This window comes from Tupaia chinensis, unplaced genomic scaffold, assembly GCF_000334495.1.
Source record: "Tupaia chinensis unplaced genomic scaffold, TupChi_1.0 Scaffold000436_1, whole genome shotgun sequence".
NCBI classification, from domain to species: domain Eukaryota; kingdom Metazoa; phylum Chordata; class Mammalia; order Scandentia; family Tupaiidae; genus Tupaia; species Tupaia belangeri.
Genome location: NW_006159941.1, coordinates 538,745 through 563,209, shown reverse-complemented (window position 1 = coordinate 563,209; position 24,465 = coordinate 538,745). Strand labels below are relative to the sequence as shown.

The 24,465-nt window shown below is 39.1% G+C and overlaps 1 protein-coding gene across 1 annotated transcript in view; it reads right to left on the bottom strand.

Annotated features, from left to right (window-relative positions):
- EYA1 (EYA transcriptional coactivator and phosphatase 1) overlaps positions 1–24,465 on the bottom strand; it is a 261,299-nt gene that overhangs the window by 118,093 nt on the left and 118,741 nt on the right. The window contains exons 5-7 of the mRNA XM_006155104.3: positions 21,237–21,306; positions 20,769–20,914; positions 16,338–16,475 (exon numbers count right to left, since the gene is read on the bottom strand). Coding sequence (XP_006155166.1) covers positions 16,338–16,475; positions 20,769–20,914; positions 21,237–21,306 — 354 coding nt within the window. The remainder of the gene's footprint in view (positions 1–16,337; positions 16,476–20,768; positions 20,915–21,236; positions 21,307–24,465) is intronic.

Below are 24,465 nucleotides of genomic sequence, written 5' to 3'. Positions count from 1 at the left end.
TTCCTGCTGTGACAGCCTCCTTACTGGTGTCCTACCCATCCTCCTGGCCCTCCCCCAGTTCATCTCTGCAAAGGCGGCAGAATCTTTAAGTGCCTGATGGATCTTGTCACCCCCATGCTTAAAAAGTAACCCTGAGGGGACTGAACAGTGGCACAGTGGTAAAATGAGACACCTGAGACTGAGCCAAGTGAAAGTGTTCTAGGTTTAAGTCTAGAGACCTCCCTAAGTATGCCAAGGATGCATGTGCCCGTGATCTGGGGGTGGACTGTGCTGCTGAGATGCCAATGACGGTGCTCACTCTGTATGTCTGTTCTAATCATGGAAGAAAAAAAGAAACTTTAAAGAAAAAAAGTAAACTGTAGAGGCTCCCTGTTGCCCTTGGGACAAAATTCAAACTCCTTACTGTGGTTTATTTATCAGGCTTTAGCTGATCTTGTCCCAGTTTATCATTTAGACTTCTTCAGTCAATTCCCAGAAACAACTCATGCAGATACACATTTCAGTCAAAAACTAGGGAATCAACTTACGGTTATCCTAGTGCTCCTCCTCATAGCTCAGAGTCCTGCGTCCTCCTGTCAGATCCTGGCTAGCTTCCGTCAAAGGTCACAATTCAGCATGGACTAACAAGCCCCTTCCTCAGAAAAGCCTGGCTGAATACCCTCCTTTCCTCTTTCACCCTAATCCCAGGCTCCTCTCTCCCTATCATCTCCACAATAGAAGTGTGTGTACCCAGTAAACTATCAACCTTCCTATAATAAATGTCTGTGGTGTTTGTGTGTGTGTGTGTATATGTGTGTGCACCCATGACTTATTAATTATTTTAACCTAATTATTACTTATCTTTTCTTTTCTTTTTTTTTTTTTTTGAGAGGTTTTTGCTATAGGGTGTGTGCGCTTGCCAGAAAGACAGAGAGAGACAGAGAGACAGAAAGCGAGAAATCACCCCCCAGGGGGGATGGCCATGCTGTAATCCCTTCTCCTCCATTCTCCTCTCGGGATCTTGGGCATGCACGTACATGCGCCCGGCGTGAGTTTTAAGCCACCGGGTCCGGGACGCGAACCATGGTCGACTACATGGGAGTCCAGCAACATAGCCATTATGCTAACTGCTGGTCCCTTTTTTTTAAACTTTTTTTCTTGGAGAGGTTTTTTTGGCATAGGGCGCGTGCGCTCACCAGAAAGACAGAGACACAGAGAGACAGAAAGCGAGAAATCACTCCCCAGGTGGGATGGCCACACCACAATCCCTTCTCCTCCATTCTCTCGGGATCCTGGGCACACACGCACACGCACCCAGTGTGAGTTTAAGCCACTGGGTCAGGGACTCGAACAGCAGTCAACTACATGGGAATCCAGCAACATTGCCATTATGCCAACTGCTGGTCTCAAGCTAATTATTTCTTATCAATTAACCAGTAAAACAAATACTAATTATACTTATGCTAATTAGTCCTTCTAATTTAACACAGGCTAACAGAAAAACCACCTTTGAGCTCATATAAATAATCGGGTATTTATTTGTACCCAACTCATAAAACTTCCCCAAAATACAAAAGGTAATAAGATAGATAATACCCACTGAGTAGGCCTATATGGTAGGGGGTATGCTCATCTTTTACATGCTGTATCTTTACTCCAAAACAGCTAGAAACTATATAGAGGATGAATATTCCCATGTTGCAGATGAGGCTAGAGAGGGTTAGGTTAAGGGATCAAAGTGAAATCCAGGGGCCAGCAGGTGGTATGGTGGTTAGGGCACTGGACACTCCCACATGGCCGACCATGGTTCAAGTACTGGACCTGGTGGCTTGCTTTCTCACTCCTCCCCTACACTGTGTCTTTCTCTGGTAAAATTAAAATGAATAAACAAATAAAATTAATAATTAAAAAAAGAAAGTGAAATTCAAACATAGGTCTACCTGGTTTTAAACTCTACACAATGCTCTTTTGTATTCTCTTACTTTATTCTCTATTGTTTTCTGGGAAGTTATGAAATTCACTAACGCTTTCTTAGGATCATTCCATAAGATTAATAAAGACAAAAAGAGAACTCATATTAGGAAAAAAATAGAAGTGATAGGAACAAATAATAATACTTGCAACTTTTTGAGTGCTTATACCAAACAAGGCCCAAATAAAGTACTGTCTCCATTATAACTCACTGATTCCTTACAGTCACTTCACAATGCAGACACTTACATTTCATGTTACAGAGAAAGAGACTGCTCAAGGTTATAAACAACATGGCAGAGCTGGGATCAAATCCCAGTCCATCTGCCTCTAGAGTAGAAGCTCTTAACCTCTACAGAATATTGCTTCTCAGAGTAACAAGGTTTTTCCTCTTTTATTTATTTTTTTAATCACTATATTCAAAAATTGGCTGACAAGCTGCCTCAGAATCATCAGAAAGTATCTATGAAAAGGCACATACCTAACTCCCCTTTAGACATTACAGCCTTGTTGAGCAGAAAAGCCAGGGCCTGGGCTAAAATCTTGTTTACCAAACACCTGCTATGTCTGATTTTATCACCACTATGTTTTATTATCAATTCAGTATGTGCTTTAGCAACTGCTTCAAAACCATGTTAGAGGTTTATGTATACACTAAGAAAGTAATCACAGTCTTCAAGTAATAAGAGAAGCAACTTCTCAGAGCTCTATGTGGGGTAGTTTTGGTTTTTAAGCTGCCCTAAAGAGCACAAGGAGTAAAATCTCATCTGACAGTTGATCTGATGCAGACTTCAGTGCTCACACCATTAGGGGGCCTTCACTGAAGTTTAGAACACACAAAGGAAAGGCAACGACCACCCTCCATAGAAAGCCTCAGTGTTAGGCTGATAAATCCACTTCTATTCCATTAGGCCTACGCGAGAGACACATTTGGGTAGAAGGCTGTTACACACTAGGTCTGAACCTGGATGCTACAGGGAAAAAAGGACAAGACATGACCAGGAAAGGTAGACCTTCTTCACTGGGATCAATCCATTTGAAGTTTCTGTTTGATTGGTAAGAGTCTTCACTTAAAATCCACTTACAAGGCTATAGAATTAGGCTTGTTCATGATGCTTTTATCAAGACAACATAGAAATATTTTTTTTCCTAGACACAAACAACTTGAAAAGTACCTCTGGTTAAATAGAGCCAAAATATCCTATGACAAAATACATCTTATGTCACATTATATCATGAAAATTGGGCAAAGTAGAAAGAGTTCCCACTTAGAAATCATTATTTCTCATTTAGGAAGTCTGTCAGGGATTGGTTCAAGTGACACTCTGATAGTTTTTGGTTGAATTTGGAATTAAATAATGCTCCTAAATAATAATGGGTTGGGGTGGAGGGTACCGTCTTGGTTTAAAGAAAATCTTGTCTATTGGGTTGTCAGAAAGGTCATGACATACTCTTCTGTGTTTTCCTATGCAAAAATACGTTATAGCTTTTCCAATGACCCAATATTTTAAACTTTACTATTGTGAGCAATGATTACCATACATTTGCGGGAGAGAAGTGGAGAGAAGATAGTCATTTCCCGAAGAGGGCACTGGGAAAAAAACTTTCCTTTACCCTGAGTGGGCAGCTTATGTATCTCTAATCCCAAATAAACCAAAAAGTTGTCAAGTTAGTGCCATCAATGGTATCTATTAGCACTCTTTACGGTACAATTACTACTCTAGAGGCTGATCTAGACGAGAAGAAGTGGGAGTCATGAGTCTGTCCTTGAGAAAAAAACATCATCAGAAGACCTCGGGAAGAAACATTAGCTAGCATTACCTACCTAGGACCAAAGCCCTCTATGGAGCTGCTGAGTGAATCAAAGGAAGGCTACTGGAGAGACTTGGAAGGAAAACCACACTTCACAGAGGAGGGCAAGATGTGTCTACTGGCACAGAGTGAGGTTAAAATATACAAAGCGGAAGATCAGACAGTGAAAAGTTGATAGAGAGTTTGGGGTGGGGGGAATAAAGATATATAATGGTTGTTTCTTGATCAATTATCCAAGAATATGAATGTTAAGCTCATCAATATCAGTATACTGATATGTAGGAAACATTAAGATTCTGAATCTTCTTTCAGGAATGGTGGGGAGAGAGCTGGGGAGCTAATGTAAATGCAAGAATATAGACATTTCTCTGGGCCTAAAGATGAGGGCTAGGGTTTGGGGTAGAGGATTAAGGATGTAGATATCCAGGAAACAAATATGTTACCCCAGTTACTTCCTTAGGGTCCCGGACATGCCAGGCCCACTCTATTAATCCAGGAGGTGATTACTGCCACCTGAAAACTCTTTCTCAATCTTCCTCCCATCTACTGCTTTCCTCCACCAGTCCTCCTCTTTCCATCTTTCAAGGCATAACTCAAGTCCCTTCTTTCCAACAAACTTTCCTAGACTATTCCTCTTGCTACTGATTTTTCCTTCTGGGAATCACAGCTCACTAATAGTTAATGCCATGTCACTGACATCTTCATTAGACCAGTACTAAAAAAGTCCTCCTTACTCTTGTTTTTATTCTGGTCCTTAAATTGATTTGTTATATTAGTCTTGCCCGCCTTAGGGTAAACTATGTTTCACTCAAGCTTTTGAAGGGTTTCACTTAGGTTCAAGCAGGAAACAGAATTTCAATCCTGTGTGCCTAATGACTGAAGACTTCAGTGAGAATATGACTATCATAACAAAGCAGGTAGGGGCCAGACAGCAGCATAGTGTTAAGACAACGAACCACAAAAGAAAAGTCCTGGGTTCCCATCCCAGGACCGCCAGGAGCCTGCTGGGTGGGTGTGCACACATGCTGTGATTTGGGCTGGCTGAGACAGGGTGTATCACAGCATGAAGACATTGTCAAGGGTGTCTTTCTCTTTGTGCCTTTCTCTTTGAGAGAGAGACACTTTATGTGTCTCTTTCTAGAATGTAAAAAAACTAAGAACTAGAGACCATTTTATGTCTCTCCCTCATGGGAGAAAGAAACAAACTCTAAAATAAGAATGAAATAAGAATTGGGATATAGGCATAGGAGAAGGCCTTTCAAGGCTTTATTTTATTTTTGGTGGTGAGAAAGGCAGTTCAAAAAGGTGACTCTAGGACCCACTAAAAAGTATCAGGAGAGAAAAATGTCTCAACTTCTTTTCTTGTTTGATAATAGAAATTAAAGAAGAGTGGAGAAGGAAAAAATAATTAAATAGTAATCAAGCTTATTTCTCAGATTTTATATGGAGAACATACTTTGCTGGGTTTTTAAAAACTAGATGGTATATTAAAAGTTATCTTTAAAAAATCAGATTGTAATCATAATTTTATATTTGAACTATATGAAGGAAATTAAGTGCAGGACATATAAGTGCCTTCTGAAAAGTACTTCTGGAGTTAAACTGTTTCTGAATCTCCGGCGGGGGGGAGGGGGGGAGTCTAACAGGACTTTAAATCAAATAAAGTTTTAAGTTGATTAAGTAAGTTGGATTTTGAACAGCTCACAAAATGTTGCTCATTGTAGCTCAGCATACCACCCCGACTTCACATCCATATATTCCAAGGACATCCCAATGTGATATGAACCCGTGTGTCCAGCCATCAGTTTCGTACTGGACATGGCTGATGTGGACCTCCTGAGATGCTACTGAGTCTGTGAGCACAGACTGTGTAGACCTGTCTATCACAGGTTTAGTACTGAAAATGAGCATGGTGCTTGCATATGAAAAACTTCAAACTCATACTCCTATAATATCCATTTGTATACTACCTCTATATTTCGATTCCCAGATACGATGCTCAAGTTATTTCCAATATCACTATGTACGGTAGCTGAGGCAGAATCCCTCTCTCACCTAAGAAGAAAAGATGAGGCTCTCCTTATGCATGGTCTCTGGGTTAGGAAATGATCTTCAATCACTTACAGTTTTCCACTTTACCAATGCCAAATCCTCCACTTAGATTTTCTGATTCATTCATGTTGAATGTGAATTGTATACTACGAGAAGTGGTATTAAGTTGTGGTTACACAAAAATCACAGACTTACCAAGAGTAGAGGCTGACACTGAAGAAATGTAATAAATAAACTTGTATTCAAATCATCTCATTTCTAAAAAAGACTTCTTTATTATGGCTCTCTTTTTTAGACTAGTAAATAAAGCCACTCAGGGATAGGGTATCACAAAGATTCTGCCTTCTTGTCATTGTCTGGGGTTCCTACAGATAAAGGGTGGCCACCTTGTCAACCGTAACAAACAAGAAACAGCCTTGCTCAAAGACCCAGTGTGGCCACCAGTTCTACAGGAGATAAGCAACTATAGCTTAAAAACCAACCAAATCCCCAAAACTTTCATGAACAAGTCTCTAGTAGTTTTTCATTGTTAAGAACACGGCCTCTGTTGATGTATAGCATGACTTAAAATATTACATCAAAGTTTTGTGTGTGACTTAACCTGGAGAATGCTGCTCACTATAACTTTAAAAAACTTCAAAAACCAAAAAAAAAAAAAAAAAAAAAAAAAGTCACATGTAGGTCAAAGGTCTACTTCAGAGAGAACAAGGACTCACATTAAAAACCAGAATCCCAGCCAACATAAGAATGCTGGAACCTGCTGGGGCCTGTCTGTACTTCCCATGTTTTAGAGTTTTCTAGCACTTACTTGGTGAGCAGGATGCTGTTTGTCCCTCGTGTATTTTCACAGAAGTCCATTTGCTTTCCTTCCCTGGCCTCTTTGCCATGGGCTATGTCCATCATCGGGCACGATCTATGTGGCAGAAGTTAGCGCAGCTCCCTGGGGGAATGGCTCGGGAGGCCAGATGGACTATTTAAAACCAGGGTTTTCCCCTTCCATATAAGACAGAGTTAAAAGGTCCAAGTGTTCCTTTTTACTCCAGTAATAGTTTTTATTTCCAGAGAAAATTTTTAAGTTAGCTAATCAAGATTGCAAAGCTTTTGCATTTATCTTTCTTGACATTGTTTAATACATTTTAACTAAAAACAACTCATGTAGACGATAAATTGGCATTGGTCACTGTTACTACACCTGGGTTTTGGGAGACTGCAATACCATTTCCAACACTTGAAATAACACAAGATAGCAAGAGAACTGAAAGAAAATAGCACTTTTAAGAAACCAATGGAAACAAAAAAAAAAAAGGAGAAAAATTTCTAGAATGTAAAAAAACTAAGAACTAGAGACCAAATATGAGTAGACTGGCAAAGCAATTAAGAGGAAATCTTGAACATCAATGCAAGCTGCAATAGCTATGCAGCAATTCCAACTCCATGGTCTCATTTTATGCTAGAAAGTGCAAATCTCAAATGCTGTATCATAGGTTACAAAAAATATTGACTCTATTTTGTTCAAATGGAATCTTTGAGTCATTCCTTTTGAAAACTACCATTCCTATAGATACTGAAGAACTTTTAAAGAATAACAGAACATTTTGCTAAGCGATGTTGAATTTTGAAATGATGACTACACTGGGATAGTTCGGGTATATACTTGAAAAGCTACAGACAGGCTGATCGAAGGAAACAGGGTGATCCTACTGGTTCATTTTCACTTCACATTAGGTCAGGGACATTTGAGGTATACATAGCAGTGGAGTAGGGAGCTTTCCACGTACCCTTGACAACCTTCTGCCATGATTTATTGTCTCTCCTCACTGGCTTAGACCTCAATCTCTTTAGCAGAATAAACAACATTACATACAAAGAGGGAGTTCGAATTTGTGTTATTTTCTTCCCTAAGTGAGAGCAATAAAGCCGAAAGGAAAATAAACAAAGCAACGTTTTCAGGGCCCTCCAGGTTTAGTACATGGGCATCTGGGCAGCCCCTCCTATCTATCACAGCAAATCCTGACGCCTGCCCTGGTGCAGAATGACAGGAATGTCCCATACTCTCCCTGCTCTTCTGGGTGATAAAACACTCAGAAAAGCTGTTCATACCACATCGTGACCATTCCAGGATGCCTCCAACCAACTCGACTTACTATCTGAACACCAAAGAGGACTGCGTTAAACACAATATGGTAATAAATTCACTGAAATTTTTTATTGGCTAAATTCCAAATTCACTTCCCAAATGAAGAGGACTAGAGTTTTTATAAATCTTAATCTCTAACCTTCATTGTGGCACAGACTTCTCCACTTCTAACATTTGTATATTTCAGACATAAGACTAGATGCTACAGCTAAACATATGAATAAAAATGGTCATATTTTCAATGGTCTAGAATAAACAGAATTAATCTATTATACAAAGCACAGTTTCTCTCAAAACAGAGCCTTAACCAGGTAAGTGACACAACTTAATTTTAATTGTTTTTGTGTGTGAAAATCTTTTGCAAATGAATGATGCACTTCCTTACCTCATACAGAGTTACTAAACAAAATTTCATTTTGTTTAACTCATCATTATGGGCACTTTTTTATTATTTACTTGTGATAGACTGTGTGTGTGCGCACATATAGGGTCTTGGAAGAGAGGACCAAGCGTAAGGTTTGGCCACTCTATAATCCCCTTCCTCCAGCCCATCAGATCCTGGGCACTTGTACACATGCGTGGTGCATGACTTGGGCTGACCTGGCCAGGGATCTGAACTGTGGTTGCCCTGTGGAATCTGACTTTTCTTGAACAAGACATTACCACTGAGGCACAGCACTAGCCCTGAACACGGTTTTACTATTTTCTGTGTTACATAAAAGAATCAGTACACTGTATATGGGGCTGTATGGATGGTGAGACCAGTAGTAGTTCTAAACTTTGGGTTTTTAAAAATTTATAACTGAAAGCTTGATTCTTTTACATAAAAAAATAATAAAAGTTTTTATGACATACTACGTAGACATCTGTAAAATAGGTCAGTAAATCAGAGGCTGAGCAGCTTTTCCTGAGTGGTTTGCTTAGCTTTCATCCAGTCAGTTGTGTGCACACATGCGTGCACGCACACACACATGTAGGCACAGCACTAGCCCTGAACACGGTTGTGCACACACACATGCATGCACACACACATGCGTGCACACACACATGCGTGCACACACACACATGCGTGCACACACACACACACGCAATTTCCACTTCCTTCTTACTCCCAGTGCCCTTCGATTGGTGCTTTCTGCACTCCGACCCAGAGGTCTCCAGCCTCCTTCTATCCATCCACACCCACCCTGTCAGCTAATTCATTTGCACCAGGATTGCCAAAGGGGAGTGGAGAAAAACTTCCACTTCAAAATGTCTTCCAGAAATATGGAGGCTAATGCTACTGACAAGGGTTTCGTTTCCCCAGGGCAAACTCTGCAATAGTCTATGAATGAGAACAACTTTTCTTTCTCAGTGGAACCTAAGTTTCTAATATTTCACTAGATGGGCAGAAAAAAAAAATTAAAGCAGAAATAGAACTTTTCAGTCATCTTGTGGCAAAAGTAACACAATCAGACTTCCCAAACACCTAGGGTTCATTTCACGGGATTTCAGTATTAATGGATGCAAAATAAAAATAGGATCCTTGTTTGGCTTAAAATGGTGTGTGCCAGATTCACAGAAGCCTGCCTGCCATGACAGAAGCAGTAAGTGTGGGAGTTGGAAGAATCCAGAAGGATCATCTGAACCAAATGAGGGCACCTTGAAAGTGAGGCTGGCCCAGTTCACAAGGCTTGGCCATAGCAAAACAGCCATAAATTACCAAATAAAACGTTCTTTAAGGGCCATGAAAGTGCTGAAGCAGAGATGCTCAGAAATGAGTTAAAAAAAAAATCTGACCAGTTATATAGCTAGTTGCATAATGCAATGTCTTGGTTTTAAAGATCAAGTCCTGGGCTATTCCTGCAGCCAGTAGTTAAGGAAGCTGGCTGGATTCCACAAAGTCAACCTCAGGTCAAATAATGGTATGAAAAACACACCTGGCACACATGCGCATGCCCTAAATCCTGTTAGGATAGACGAATGGAGGAACAGAGACTGTGGTATGACCACATGCCATTAGGGAGTGCTTTCTCTCTCTGTCTCTCTGCTGATTAAAATGCCCTCTGACAATTAAAAATAATAATAAAATGAAGATCAAGTCTACTCTTCAGAAAATATAAACACTTCCAGTCGGTACATTTTGTTTTTGTAGTTTTTTCTAAGAGCCTCCCCTGTGGGTACTATAATTTAGGTGCACATACTACACAGCAGGGGCAGAAGTTCTAGACCATTCTCCATCTTGATGTGCAGAAGCCATCCTTGAATAACCTTTGATATGATATAAACAAACAAACCAAAAAACCCCTAATCTTCAGTATTTTCAAATTCTTATCCTTTAAAGTATTCTTCAGGTTGTCATAAGGATCAAATGAGGGGGACCAGCAGGTGGCATGGTGGTTAAGGCACTGGACATTGCCACATAGTCGACCACAGTTCCAGTCCCAGACCTGGTGACTTGCTTTCTCACTTTCCCTCTCTCTCTCTCTGGTCAAATTAAAATAAACGAATGAATAAATAAAATTAAATAAAATAATTTTTTTAAAAAATCAAATGAGGGATATATGTGAAATAATTAGAATAGTCTTTGGCATATTAAAAAAAAGTGCTGAATAAATTCCAGCTGCTTTTGTTGTTGCTGTATGGAAACCAGAGCTTTCCACCTCTATGTAATACAGTTTGTCAAGTTCCCATCTTCTTTGCTGACCTTCTGAAGGAGAAGATTTGATGTGTAAGCGCTGTCTGCCCCTTCGTCTGCCCCTCCCTTACACTCAAGTGGAGGCCTGGCTGCAGGGACTGCTGAGGCTCTGGAACATGGCTCTGTCCTCCCCAGCCCTGCAGAGCTGCATAATCTCTGTCAGAGGCTCTTCTGTGCGCTCCACCCGTGCTCCCACTTTCCAGCACCTCAGCACCACTCTGGCCACACGGCCTCTTCTCGCTCTGATTTTCTTTGTCTTCTTGGCTGCTGTCTCGTTTCTACCAACCCCCCCCTTTTTTTTTTGTATTGTGTACAGAAAGTCTGACCTTTGTTGACAGTGACTTTCCTTTACATGTCAGCACATTTTTTTTTTTTGGAGAGGTTTTTGCTATAGGGCGCATGTGCTCACTAGAAAGACAGAGAGAGACAGAGACAGAAAGCGAGAAATCACCCCCCAGGGGGGATGGTCACGCCGCAGTCCCTTCTCCATTCTCCTCTCGGGATCTTGGGCATGCATTAACACGCGCCCGGCGTGAGTTTTAAGCCACCAGGTCTGGGACTCAAACCGCGGTCGTCTACATGAGAGTCCAGGGACATAGCCATTACGCTAACTGCTGGTCCCCAATGTTAGCACATTTCTTAGGTCTGGGTCTTTTTCACTATGGTTATTTATCAAGTTCTTGGAGTACTCTTTGATTTATACACACACACACACACACACACATATATATATATATATATATATCATATATCACATATATAATACTTCCTAAAAATTATATATGTAAATATATATATACACACACATACATGTTAAATTTGATATATTGCACATAGGTGTATCTTTATATACATGCATATGTGTGTATATGTATGTGTGTGTGTGTGTACAGGAAACATACATATCACACTTCAATTTGTTTGAGTCAAGTAGACTATTAGAGTATCTTCTATTATTATAAAAGTTCTAATATAAAATTTTAGCAGCTAACTGAATAACTCATCACTCCCCTTTTTCTCTATACATTTTCCCCCTCTGGGAAATAGGGAGGGAGCATTTAGGTAGTGCTTCTGGCTCTGGATCTATTCCAGAAATCTGAAAAAAGAATAAAAATAATAGTGCCCATGTCACCACCACAATCGCAGAAGTAAAAGTGAGAACCACCATTTGAGATTTCAGCATGTACTGCAGATTGGTTGGAGTGATTTAAACAGATAATCTCAATTAAATCTCCCCTACTGTGGGAGTAGATATCATCCCCATATCTGAGATGAGGAAAGAGATGTGAGGAAGTGAAGTCCCAAACTAAAGTCCCACCACAGCAAAGGCAGGATGATCGGACTGACTCCAAAACCCACGATGCAAGATTTTATGAGATGCAGTTCTTCTAGGTCTGATGGACAGAAAGGTGCTCGTCATAAATTGTCTTTCAATTAACTAGCATAACACTTAAAGGAAGCATACACATCACATGGAGTCGTCTCAGCTACTAGGATATTTATTTTATTATTATGAACTGCTAATATCATTAAGTTTTAGCAGCTAATTCTCAATAAATAATCCTCATATCTTACATTTTAAAGGTTGAAGATCTTAGAGAAAAAGTTAGGCAACAAAGGTCAACAGACTCCCAAAGCAGGCACACAAAATCACTGAAAAATGATGATGCAATTTTCACATTGCATTTAGTATTTAGGAAACACGTTAATCAGAATGATGGGGACCAGCAGTTAGTGTCATGGCTATGTCGCTGAACTCCCACGTAGCTGACCACAGTTTGATTCCTGGACTTGGTGGCTTAAACTCACATCAGGCGTGTGTGCGTGCATGTCCAGGATCCCAAGAGGAGAATGGAGGAGAAGGGATTGCAGTATGGCCATCCCCTCTTGGAGGGTGATTTCTCACTTTCTATCTCTCTGTTTCTCTCTGTCTTTCTGGCAAGTGCACAGTCCTATAGCAAAAAAAAAAAAACCTCTCCAAAAGGAAAAGAATTATGCACCCAAATCAGGCCATATGCATCCTAAAGCAGACCATACACCACTGGTCATCATCATATTGGCACATTTCAAGTTAAGAGCATATTACCATTCAGCTTGATATGTAGAAGTCACATCACTCCAATAATCTAAAATTGAGTGAAATACTATTATATAAATGCTCATATAACCCAATACCTCAGTCATGGGAAATGCATTTAAAATCCCACCAGAAAGGACATTCAACTATGGGATGCATAAAAACACTCAAAAAGCTTTAATGCAATACCCAGTAAGACCAGATGCAACACAACCAAATGGGTAGAAAAGCAGTGTCTTATTTGGTGCCACATATCCTTATTTTTAAAAAACAAACAAACAAACAAAAACAATAACAACAATAAAAAGCTTCCTTCCCCCTGCAAATTAACTTTTCTCGTCCTTCATTTCCACTCTTCTATCTCTAGCACTACGCTATCCTCTGATAGCTGGTCAGTCTTCTCACGAATTATTTCTGCTACATGAGCTCTGGATCTGGGAGAAGAGTAAGATAAAGGCAATGCCCAAGTGAAGAAGTTTTGAAATGATCTGAGGTCCAGGACCAGTTTTTTTCCCCTTTTTTTGGACAACCAGTTGAGAAAAATGCAATAGTAACGTATTCCTAAAGGAACGAGGAAAAAAAAAGATATAGGGAGTATAAATCCCATTTTAAAAAATGATTATTTGATTTAGCAAACAGAAAAATTACTACTGACAAACTAGGAAACTCTAATTCTCAGTTTCTGTAGTTAGCTTGTGAGGGAGACTGGTAACCAACTCTACGCTGCGAATGGGCTCAGGCCCAGGGACCACACAGCAGGCTGTTCTACCCTAGGAAGGACACTTAATCAGCCTCCTTCCCACCTCCAGGCTGTGCTCTTCCTCAAGGAAATGAGATGCCTGGTGGACAGTGGGACCCATCATGGCACTCTTATTTCTCTCATTGCTCCTGGAGGAATCTGGAACTACATAATTTGTTTGGTTGACCAGAATAAAAGCTATATGGGCAAAGAGATCTTGTCTGCCTTATGATCCCTTGCATCACTAGAACCCAGCACTGTGGGTTTCATTAATGACATCTCTCCATCACTTTTTGTTCATTTTATACCTTTACTTGACTGATACGAAGCATGTGTAGAAGTGATTCTTTCCCAGGGCAGCTTAGAAGTTTTAGAATTAGGCACATAAGCAACATATTCCTAATGATAAATGCTATCTAAGACAGTTTTTATTTTGTAATCACTAAATATATATCAAAACTGTAATTTAGGCCCATTACACTATATCTGTGTTTGAATCACAGGTGATTTGGTTATCCATATAGAAAAGATGAATGGAACTTGTCCTATAAAATTCTAGTTTTCTGTACAAGAAAAATAATCTTTAAAATGATAAGCTGGATGTGTATGTAACAAAAGAAGAGGTTAAGAACCTTAATATAAGAAATAGGAAGATGAAGATGAACACCATCACTGAAGAGAGAAAAAAAAAAACTCATCTATTTTTTAAAAATGCAGATGGAAACAAGAAATTCTTGTCCCTACCAAAATGATAATCTTTTCAAAGACATTATCTGGTGTGTGCACTCTAATATATGTAAATATATATACGAAATGCTTAAAAGAGTTTAAACAGTTTACCTTGAAATTCCACACTTAAACTTATCCAATGGAAACAATGAGAGATGTCGATAAGATATAAATAGCACTGTTAAAGATGTCTAATAATAAAGGGTTAGTTAAAAAGATATACCTATGTACACCATGCAGCCATTGAATTGATGCTGTAGAACAGAACCTGCTGATGTGAGGAGGTGCTTACAAAATATGTGAAATTGGTAGGGTACTAGGCCCTATTTTATAACATGGTCCTATAGTGTATATCTAGACAAATATTCAAATGGTAGTAAATGTATAGGATATATTATGCAATTATTTTGTTTCTCTGTATTTTCTAAGTTATCAGGATAGAGAAATATTATTAACGTGACAAAGAATAAAAGATACAAATGAAATTTAAAGAGCCCCTTCAATCAAAAAGTGGTATTCGAGGGCACAGTCTCAGTGGTACAAGTGGTGGCGTGCAGCTCTGCGATGCCGGAAGCCATGTGGAAGGCTGGGATTTGGATCCTAGGTTGACCTGAGTAGACTAGGAATGTGCATGCATGCTCCCACCATCCTGGTTGGCTGGAAGGCTGGTGTGTGGGAATCAGTGATGAGACCCTGTCAAGAGTTTCCATCTGTGGGAACCAGCAGTTAGCGTAAAGGCTATGTCGCTGGACTCCCACATAGTTGACCGCGGTTCGCGTCCCAGACCCTGTGGCTTAAAACTCATGCCGGGCGCGTGTGCGTGCGTGCCCAAGATCCCGAGAGGAGAATGGAGGAGAAGGAATTGCGCTGTGGCCATCCCGATTTCTCGCTTTCTGTCTCTATGTTTCTCTCTGTCTGTCTGGCGAGCACACGTGCCCTATAGTGAAAAGAAAAAAAAAAAGTTTCCACCTGTGTCTCTGTCTCTCTCACCCTCTGTCTTTCTCTCATGAAAGAAATAAATAAAATTTTTAAAATGTGGTAATTTAACTACAACATTGTATGATAAGAGGACAAATATGATTTGTTAAACTTGTTAGTAATAAATACAAAATATTACAGGAATGCTTAAGTTTTTTGAGAACTATTCCCAAGCACTTTACAGATATATTTGCTGGTAACAATCTGTTAATAACAAGTAGTCTCTATGTAGTTTTCAAAACAGCTTTGACAACATAAAATTTCAGTTGTCCTTTAATGTAACTTGAACTTACATTATATTTTGTCCAGAGTTTCCAAAACAGAACTCGGGGATGGTTCTTGAAAGCATTATCTTGAAGATTCACTGGGGGGGGGGTTGTAAATTTGACCTACTGACCTTTGGTAGATTCTTTAGTCAATATGCATTACATACCCTATTTCTAGAGCTGAGTGTGGGTTGTCACCCCCCAACCCGCACACCATAATAAAAAAAAGAAGAAAACAGCCCTTTTAAAAAACTTGGATGGTGGACCAGCACTGGCGTAATGACTATGTTGCTGGACTCCCATGCAGTCGATCGCAGTTTGAGTCTCAGACCCGGTGGCTTAAACTCATGCTGGCACATGTGCGTGCGTGCCCAAGATCCTGAGAGGAGAATGGAGGATGGATTGTGGCATGGCCATCCCCCAAGGGGGGTGATTTCTCGTTTTCTGTCTTTCTGTGTCTCTCCCTCTTTCTGGCGAGTGCACACGCCCTAGAGCAAAAACCTCTCAAAAAAGAAAGACAAAATAAAACAAAACAAAACAAAACAAACTTGGGTGGTAACACTAACTGCTGGGGTTTTTAGTACATACCACTCCACAACCTCTTACATGGTTGACTTGCGACCTTTTCATTCTTTTTTTAATTGGTAGAAGACACAAAAGCAGAAAACTTCTTCACAAGAAATTTTAGTTTTTTAAAAAGAACCTTATAGATCATTCAGTCTAACCCCTGATGGAAATATGCAATTTGAGTCCCAGAGAGTAGGTGGGGGAAGAGCCAAAACAGAAGCAGGTATCCTGCCTCTTAAGCCCAGGCAATCTGCCCTTATCATCCGCTGCTTACAGAGCCTCCGATTGCGCTTTAGAAATGAAGGGCCAGCCCACAGGTTAAGGAATCCTGCAGCGTCAGCATGTATACAGACCTTGCATCTGGTAGCTGTATGGCGCCTGTCCAGGTTGAGGGGTACCAAAGCTTGTTCCATAGCTGAGAAAGCCTGTCTGTCCAGGTGACTGAGACTGTGACAATCCACCTTCAGTCTTGATGCCTGCCCACAATGCACCTAAATCAGTTAGTGATAGCTTATCTATCTGTTCATTTTCAACAGCTGGTAAAAACACAAAAACAAACACTCCCCAATGTTTAGTAACAAGCTTCTGAATCTTATCTCAGTAATAAAGGGTATACGGGTTACAATGAAATACCATAAGGTACAACCATTTTTGTAAACCCAAGATTATTACAGATTTGGATGCCAATTCACACTGTTCTGTCTTTTCTTTGCATTCAGCCTTCCCGTGATACCATTTCTGTACTTCATTCTAAAGATCAGGCCGTTCATGGTCAAGAAATAGCTGTAATTAAACTTTAGCTAAACCATTCCAAAGTTGCTAGGTTGATTACACACAAGATCAAATTTATTTTTTCTTTTCTAAAAAGTGATTGATCAGAGGCTTTAGCCTCATGGTGTTTCTTCTTTTTTCCTTACTCTTTCTATGACAAAGCTCATTTTAGTGCACAACTCATTCTGAATTCGGTAGAAGCAATATGGGCACAGACCTAAATAACATGAGGGAAAAGCAATTTCTGAATAGCTATATCCTACTAGAAAACAAGAAAGGATGATTTTAAAAGTTGAATCCTACAGGGCCAGTAGGTGGCATGGTGGTCAAGGCACTGAACACGCCCCCATGGCAAACCATGGTTTAAGTCCCAGACCTGGTAGATTGCCTTCTCATTTTCCTTATCTCTCTTTGTGTGTCGACCTGGTAGATTGCCTTCTCATTTTCCTTATTTTTCTTTGTGTGTCTCTCTCTCCAGTCAAATTAAATGAATAAATAAAATTAAACAATTCTTTTAAAAAATAACTGAATCCTATAAAATAGTAGTTTCTTATTGTGTCAAATTAAATGAATGAATAAATAAAATTAAACAATTCTTTTAAAAAATAACTGAATCCTATAAAATAGCAGTTACTTATTTTAAGGTTGTCAGGAAGGTCATGATGCATCTTTGCACAGAAAAACAGAAAAATATGTTATGACTTCTGGACAACCTTATATAAACAAGTGAATTGGACCAGTTATTCCCTTTTTGTTCCTTTTAGTTTCAAATATTTAATTATAATTGTTATAAATGTAGGCTAAAGTACACTTTGTTTTTATCATAAAGTAATATGAAAATAACGTATGTGGGCCTCCAAATACTTCCAAAGTACCAGGCTGACACACTACTTTCAGGACGTTTGGCAGCACTGAGATACAGGGTTAAGCTCTGGATCATAATTAAAGACAGTCATGAAAGTTAACAACTGTCTTTCATTCCCACAGAGGGAGGAGAGGAACACTTCTGCCAAGGGAATTCACATTTTTGAATAATTTTGCTTTGCACTTAAGATAAATGATATCTTCAGAATCTAGAATACACAGTAGTCTTACTGTTCATTTCCATTTTAGGGGAATTTCATCAGTAGAATGAAGTTAGGTAATTGTCCTAAGGCTATGGAAGAATCTGACTCTTGGCTGAAAGAGCTCACTCTCATTCTTGGAGTATCTCAAAATAGCTTCATGATGACCTTAACATTTAAGTTTTAACACAACCTTAACATTTTTTAAAAATTAAATTTTCCTGGTACAGCAATCTGAAACCAATGAACAACTCACATACAAATGGTCCCCAGAAACACACCTGTCCCAGACAGGTGGCTTGAAGATTCTAGAAATGTCCATCCTTTCCATGATGTCACTACTAAGTAATTTCCCCTTTGCCCTCCATTTGAAGGTATACTGATCTTCTTCCACCCTGTACCTGCACCACCTCTGTTCTTAGCTTGAAGATTAAGGATGGGAATCTTTGTGATAAGAATGGGTAAAGAAAAACAGGAGGAGACAAAAAAAGAAAAACACCCATAGCCCCATCTTTCTCCATGACTTCAATCCACATCTCACTGGTAGACCCCAACTAGGTCCAGTGAAGAACAGAATGAATTATTCTTCCCAATTGACCTGTTATTTGCACTATGAAAAGATACACCTGTCTTCCCGTAGAGGGTCTAAGTGAAAGTCAGGGGCTTGGGTCCTTGAAGAAAGTCTTTTAAAACCATCTGGACCTTGACACTCAGCAGTAAAAACCCTGAACTATGTGTTCCTCCTTCATGAATAAGCACAGGTAAAGTAAACTGCCATATTTTTCAATGCAGTAGCCCAAGGAAAATAGAACCTCTGGGTCCTAGCATTCAGGGCATCTGCTTTGTATTAAAAGCCCCAAAAGAGGAGAAAGGGGGTGATCAGGAAAATGCTGAGGACTGAGAATTATTCCCAGACATTTTTGATTCCCTGTAGAATCACAGCACTTAACACAGAGCCTTATTCTCGCCACCTCCCCAAATATCCACCTACTGCATTCAAGTCCCCATCCTTACTCTGCAAGTTCTCATCCTATTTGCAGACCCTCTGCTCATCTCTCTCTCCTGGAACAGCTACTTCTGACAATAAGGACACTCATTAACGGCTCAGAACTGAAGGAACCTCTACCCCACAGCCCAGAAATTGGCAAAGGGAAGACGAAGGAAGAAAAGGGAAGATTTGTGATGCAGCTAAGGCAGTGACAGAAATAGCACCTTCTCAGAGCAACTCTGGGAGGCACTTTAGCTTTGTGTGTGCTGGAAAAATATATTTACTCTTCCAATCATCATCCTACAAATACATTTTCAGAATACTAATTGGAGATTGCCTTGACTCAGATTGAAATTGCACAATTCAAACCATCAATCCATCCCACTGTTAGTTCGGCAATAGTTTGAAAATAAATTACAGATAAATTTGATCTATATCTGAAATCATTATTTTAAATCTATATTTTAAAACATTATTCAAAACTTTGAATAAAAGTTACAGAAATGAGGGACCAGCAGATGGCATAATGGTTACATCACTGGGCTCCCACATAGTCGACCATGGTTGGAGTTCTGGACCAGGTGACTTAAAACTCACGCTGGGCGTGTGTGTGTGCATGAGTGCCCAAGATCCCGAGGGGGAGACTGGATGACAAGGGATTGTGGCATGGCCATCTCCCCTGGGGGTAATTTCTTGTTTTCTCTCTCTCTCTCTGTCTGTCTCTCTGGCAAGTGAATGTGCCAGAGGAAAAAAAAAAATCTCAAAAAAAAAAGTTACAGAAATGAAAAAAGTTCACAGTAAGGCTGTTTCTAAAGTCTGCTTTATAAGACCTCACTAGATAACATTCTGTCCCAATAATTGGGAAATAAAATATAAAGGCCAAAGTCTTAATATAATCTAAATGTTTATTTATATATAGACTATAAAAATTCATATAGGCTGACTTTTGTTTGAGGTAAAGATAGAGAACTAAGAGGAATTGCCTTTTAGTTATTGATAAAATGCTTAAAGGACATTGATTCTATCAATATATTGCCAAAAGGAGTATTATAAAACAATACCATCTGGAGCATAATTGCAATATTGATCACAAAAAATAAACTGTACAACCACAGAATTATTCATTCTACCAATCCTTTCCTCCCAACATCTATACATTTCATTATCATTAGTTTTTTTTTCTTAATAAAATGCCAATAATTCATATATTTCTATTCAGTTCCATTTATTTAAAGTTGTGACTGAAATTCAATGGAAAAAAAGGGTTTTTTTTGAAATTTTCAGACTTATGTTTATCAAACTCTGGGATTCTGCTGGATTTATTTTTAACTTACAGGTATTGACCCTTTAACAAGTGAGTTAAATTACACCAAGATAAAGATAATCTCCAGGTGGGGAGGAACAAATGGCATGTGAGCTTTTGTTGTTGTCATGTTTCCTGATTTGCCTCTTCAAAATACAGTCCAGGCAGTGATATACAGATCACTTTTCCTAATGGCTGATAATGCTGAAATTTGATAATCCTCCCACCTTCAAGTTTAGAGCAAGAGTTTGTTGAATTCCGCTTGTACTTCCCTAATCAGAGCTTGGCATCTGACAAATAGGAAATGGATCTTTACCCCAAAAGACTTCATTCACAGAAGTTTTATCTCAAATATGCACAAAAATACTTTGGATTCCAGAGCCGAGTGCTCAAATGGCAAATTCAGAGTTGAGATATAAATGGGGAAAAATGAGAGTGAAGGGCATATGAACCCCACAATCTATTCAACACCCCTAACCTCCAGATAAGGAGCCACCAGTTCTTACAATACTCATTAAAAATACTCCTATTCAGAGTTTAGACACAAAAGGTGACAATGCTTTCTAAAGTGGCCCAACACTGATGGTCTTCAAGGCCCACTCAAAGATACCCGCATGCTCCCTGGATAACACCCAGCTAGAACAGCAGAGTTACTCACCATATGAGGAAATTCCATAGGGCTGTCCTGGCTGGGGGTACGTGGCATATGCTGTAGCTTGTTGCATTCCTGTGGTAAACTGTGTTTGCCCATACGCAGCCATAGTTTGTGAGGAAGGGGTAGGGAGAATATGTGGGTATGGTCTGCTATTTGTCAGAAATGACAGAAAATAGAAAGCCCATGCATTAGATGGAAACATGCAAGGTAACCGATTAACAACCACATCACAAATTCCAGTTAAAGACTGTATCTTCATGTAAAACTTTCAAATATAATAGACAACACACTGAAATAGGTCAGTATCTCTATTTGGTAATGCTCAGAGTAAACCAGTATAAATCTATCTAAGTCTTTATGCAACCCACTTTCATTTCAATTAAGCTGTCACGTGGGTACAGACATGATTTGAAATAAGGTAAAAGTCTACTCAGAAACGTTACTTATTGTTTAAGAGAAAATACATCTTACTTGGAAGGATAAATTTGTGGTGGAGAGAACTGGTGAGTTGGTCTTGGACTGAAGCTACTGCTCCCAATTACTGAAAAAGAACAAAACAAAACAAATACACAATAATTCAAGCAAAAGATGTGGAAAGCATCGATACAGTTTGAACTATGGACTGGCCATATGAAACTTTGGATATTTGACCTTCATGAACTACAGAAATGGCAGTTTCATATGGTTCAATCTAACAGAGTTAAATTAGAAAAACGGATAGGAACTGAGTAAATGGCTCTAATTTTAAATGAACTTTTCTAAAAGACAGCATAATCGCCTTAAATACCTGTCAACAGGCAGTGATGGCTTTTACAGTGGCAATAATACTTCAAGAGTACTAGGAGTCCTGGCTACTGTTTAGAAGGGCACTGTGAAAGGGGAGGTATGACGTAGAATTGCTTGGTTGGGCGGGAACAAGAAAGGTCACCAGCCTAGTGTTTGTGCTCAACAGGAACACACAAACTCGAGACCGTATTACCCAGAAACGTGCTCTAATCTCTCAGGGAGTAGAAATAAGATAGAACCCCATTTGCTTGCGTTGATTTAAGCACAACATCTTTTACTAAAAATGCCTTCCTATAACCATCTTAAATTTCTCATAAATGCTAAGTCTGCCTTTTTTTTTTTTTTTTTTTTTTTGGTGCTGATCTGGGCATTCCTTTGCATTTTAGTTTTACGTACCAAACTTTAATATTCAAGTTAGAAGGCTTTTTTAGCTTTTTTCTTAAGAAGGTATTTAAGCATTCAAGCAGAACTTAATTTCTTTTTAACCACATTTATTTGATTCAATATGTTCCAGAAATGTGCTAAACTTCCATCAAATGGTCTTCTATTCCTATTCTGAAGCGGCAAAATCCATTTTAACTAATACAAGGCCTTAAAGCAATAGTTCTCAGGTTCTTTCATTGTAAACAGGGACAACCTATTACACATTTATATATGCTCATGTATGTGTGTATATATCTATATATATTAACTTTTATGTACATATGTACACATGTATAATTCTGTGTATATGTGTTTTCTCTCTCAAATTTTCTAATCTCTACCTGGCTAAAATATGCATTCTTTGGATTCAATGATTATAAGGTATAATATGCTCATTTTCTTCTCCACGAATACTCACTGTCTTTTAGAGACTCTACTTACTAAATGTATTTTATATTAAAATCCTTTCATGAGGTTTCAATCAAAGTGTTATACATTTTTCATGTTGAAACATTAGTATAGCTATATTTTTCAAATTTAATTTTCCATCCTGTGCTTGAGAGGACAGCAGTAGGATTGGACTAGAATCTCAAAATCCATGGACAATCCTTCCTTGCATTGACTAAAGCAAACCTAACACAGTGGCAACAGAGAGATCTGGATTTGAACTATTCTTGTAAGCTGCCAGACCTTGACCATCTTTTTCTATGCAAAACTATGCAATGACTTTTCTGACAACTCAATAGTTGTTAAAAAAAACTCAGTAGCAAAAAAATCCATGATGCCACCTAATTACAGAAGCCAGCAAAATCCCTTTTATTCTTTTCTAGCTTTATGCTTGTGTCTTTCCAACTATGGATCATAGCTCAGGAAAAGTAAATAAACTCAATGAGTCACAGCCAGTCATTTTGTTTACAAACCATAGAATGTAGGATATCGAGTCATTACACACAGGTATATGCACAGTAAGTGTGTGTGTACATAAAGAAAGAGATTTGTGAGGCTGCAGAGTATGGTAATAGTGGACAGATGTTTAGTTCTCTCTAATGGTTAGCCTCTGGACCAGAAACTTTTAGCTCTCTTTAATTCTTCAGCACCCAATAGGGCCTGGCACATGATAATTAATCAATAACTAGTAGTTACTTTAAAAGAATGTAAGATTTAGGTCATAAGCAATGTAAGTTTTTAAAATCACAATGACTAGAAGATTGGTCCAATTATTTTAAGTTATGTATAGTCACACATAATAAACCTGCTATAGCTCTTGGCAATATAAATTGGAATAAATAGTATTCCTTATGACATAAATGTGAGCACAAATTGACAATGCTGTTTTGCTGCTTTGCACCAATTGCTATGATTTGGTTGATGGTTTGCCCCTTCCTCCCCCAAAGATTCATGTTCTATAAGTTTGATCACTGATGTAATGGTGCTGAGCAGTAGTAAGATCGTCAAAAATGAGAGGTGGTTAGTTCTCTGGAGAGCAAGTCGTTATAAAAGAGCTGTCCACAGGCCTCTTTCTCTCTGCACACACCAACATCCTATTTCTGTCTCCATGTTGTGATATAGCACCACAGGCCCCATGCTCATGGACTTTCCAGTCAACAGAATCATGAACCAAATAAACCTCCATTCTATTAAAATCTCCCAGTCTCAGGTACTTCTGTGTATTGATAACCAAGACCTTAACTATATGCACCTAAAATTACTGAATACTTCAAATATCAAATAGGCAACCATATCTTTTAGGCTTTCTCTAAATGCAAAACCTCGCAATCTCTGTGCTGTCCCCAGTTTAAAATCTACCCCTTATACCTCAAGTACTTTTTCTCTTAATGGCCTAAACTGCATTTAACTTCCTAAACTGTCATCCAGGATTTCAGACTCATTTAATTTCATGGGGCCAGAATAACCTAAAGTGGAGGAAATGTCTGTAGACTAATATGGTCTTCTCACAATAAATTCCAAATTACACATGCCATAGAGCCTTGGGAACATACAGGCAACCCATACCTCCCTATATGCTTTAGCACGTTTGTTTTCAATTATTCAGCTTTTTCTCCTACTTCTGACACATCTACTTATCTCCAACTCTTGTTGTAGGATGGAAGAGAAGAACTCAAGGTGAATAATAATTGAAAACTTGAGAATCCTTTGGGAAAAATCAATAGAAATCTCAAAATCAGCATGGCCTCAGTTCACTTCTCCCCAGCCTGCCATCTCATTAAGGGCCACACCATTCAGCCAGACAGGTCAAAAGCCCACAAGGAAGTTTAGATGCTTAGCTCTTCCGCACACTCACACATTCTTTCATTTTAATTTCAGTCCCTCCTGTATGCTCCTCCTTCAAGATATGTCAAATGGGACATCTCCTTACTACCTCTCGTTCATAACTCTTCTAGTCACTAACACCGTGGCAAACTGGGAATGCACCTCCCTGCGCTGCCACTGCAGGGAATGTAACTGAGCAGGGCCCAACTGCTAAACCTGA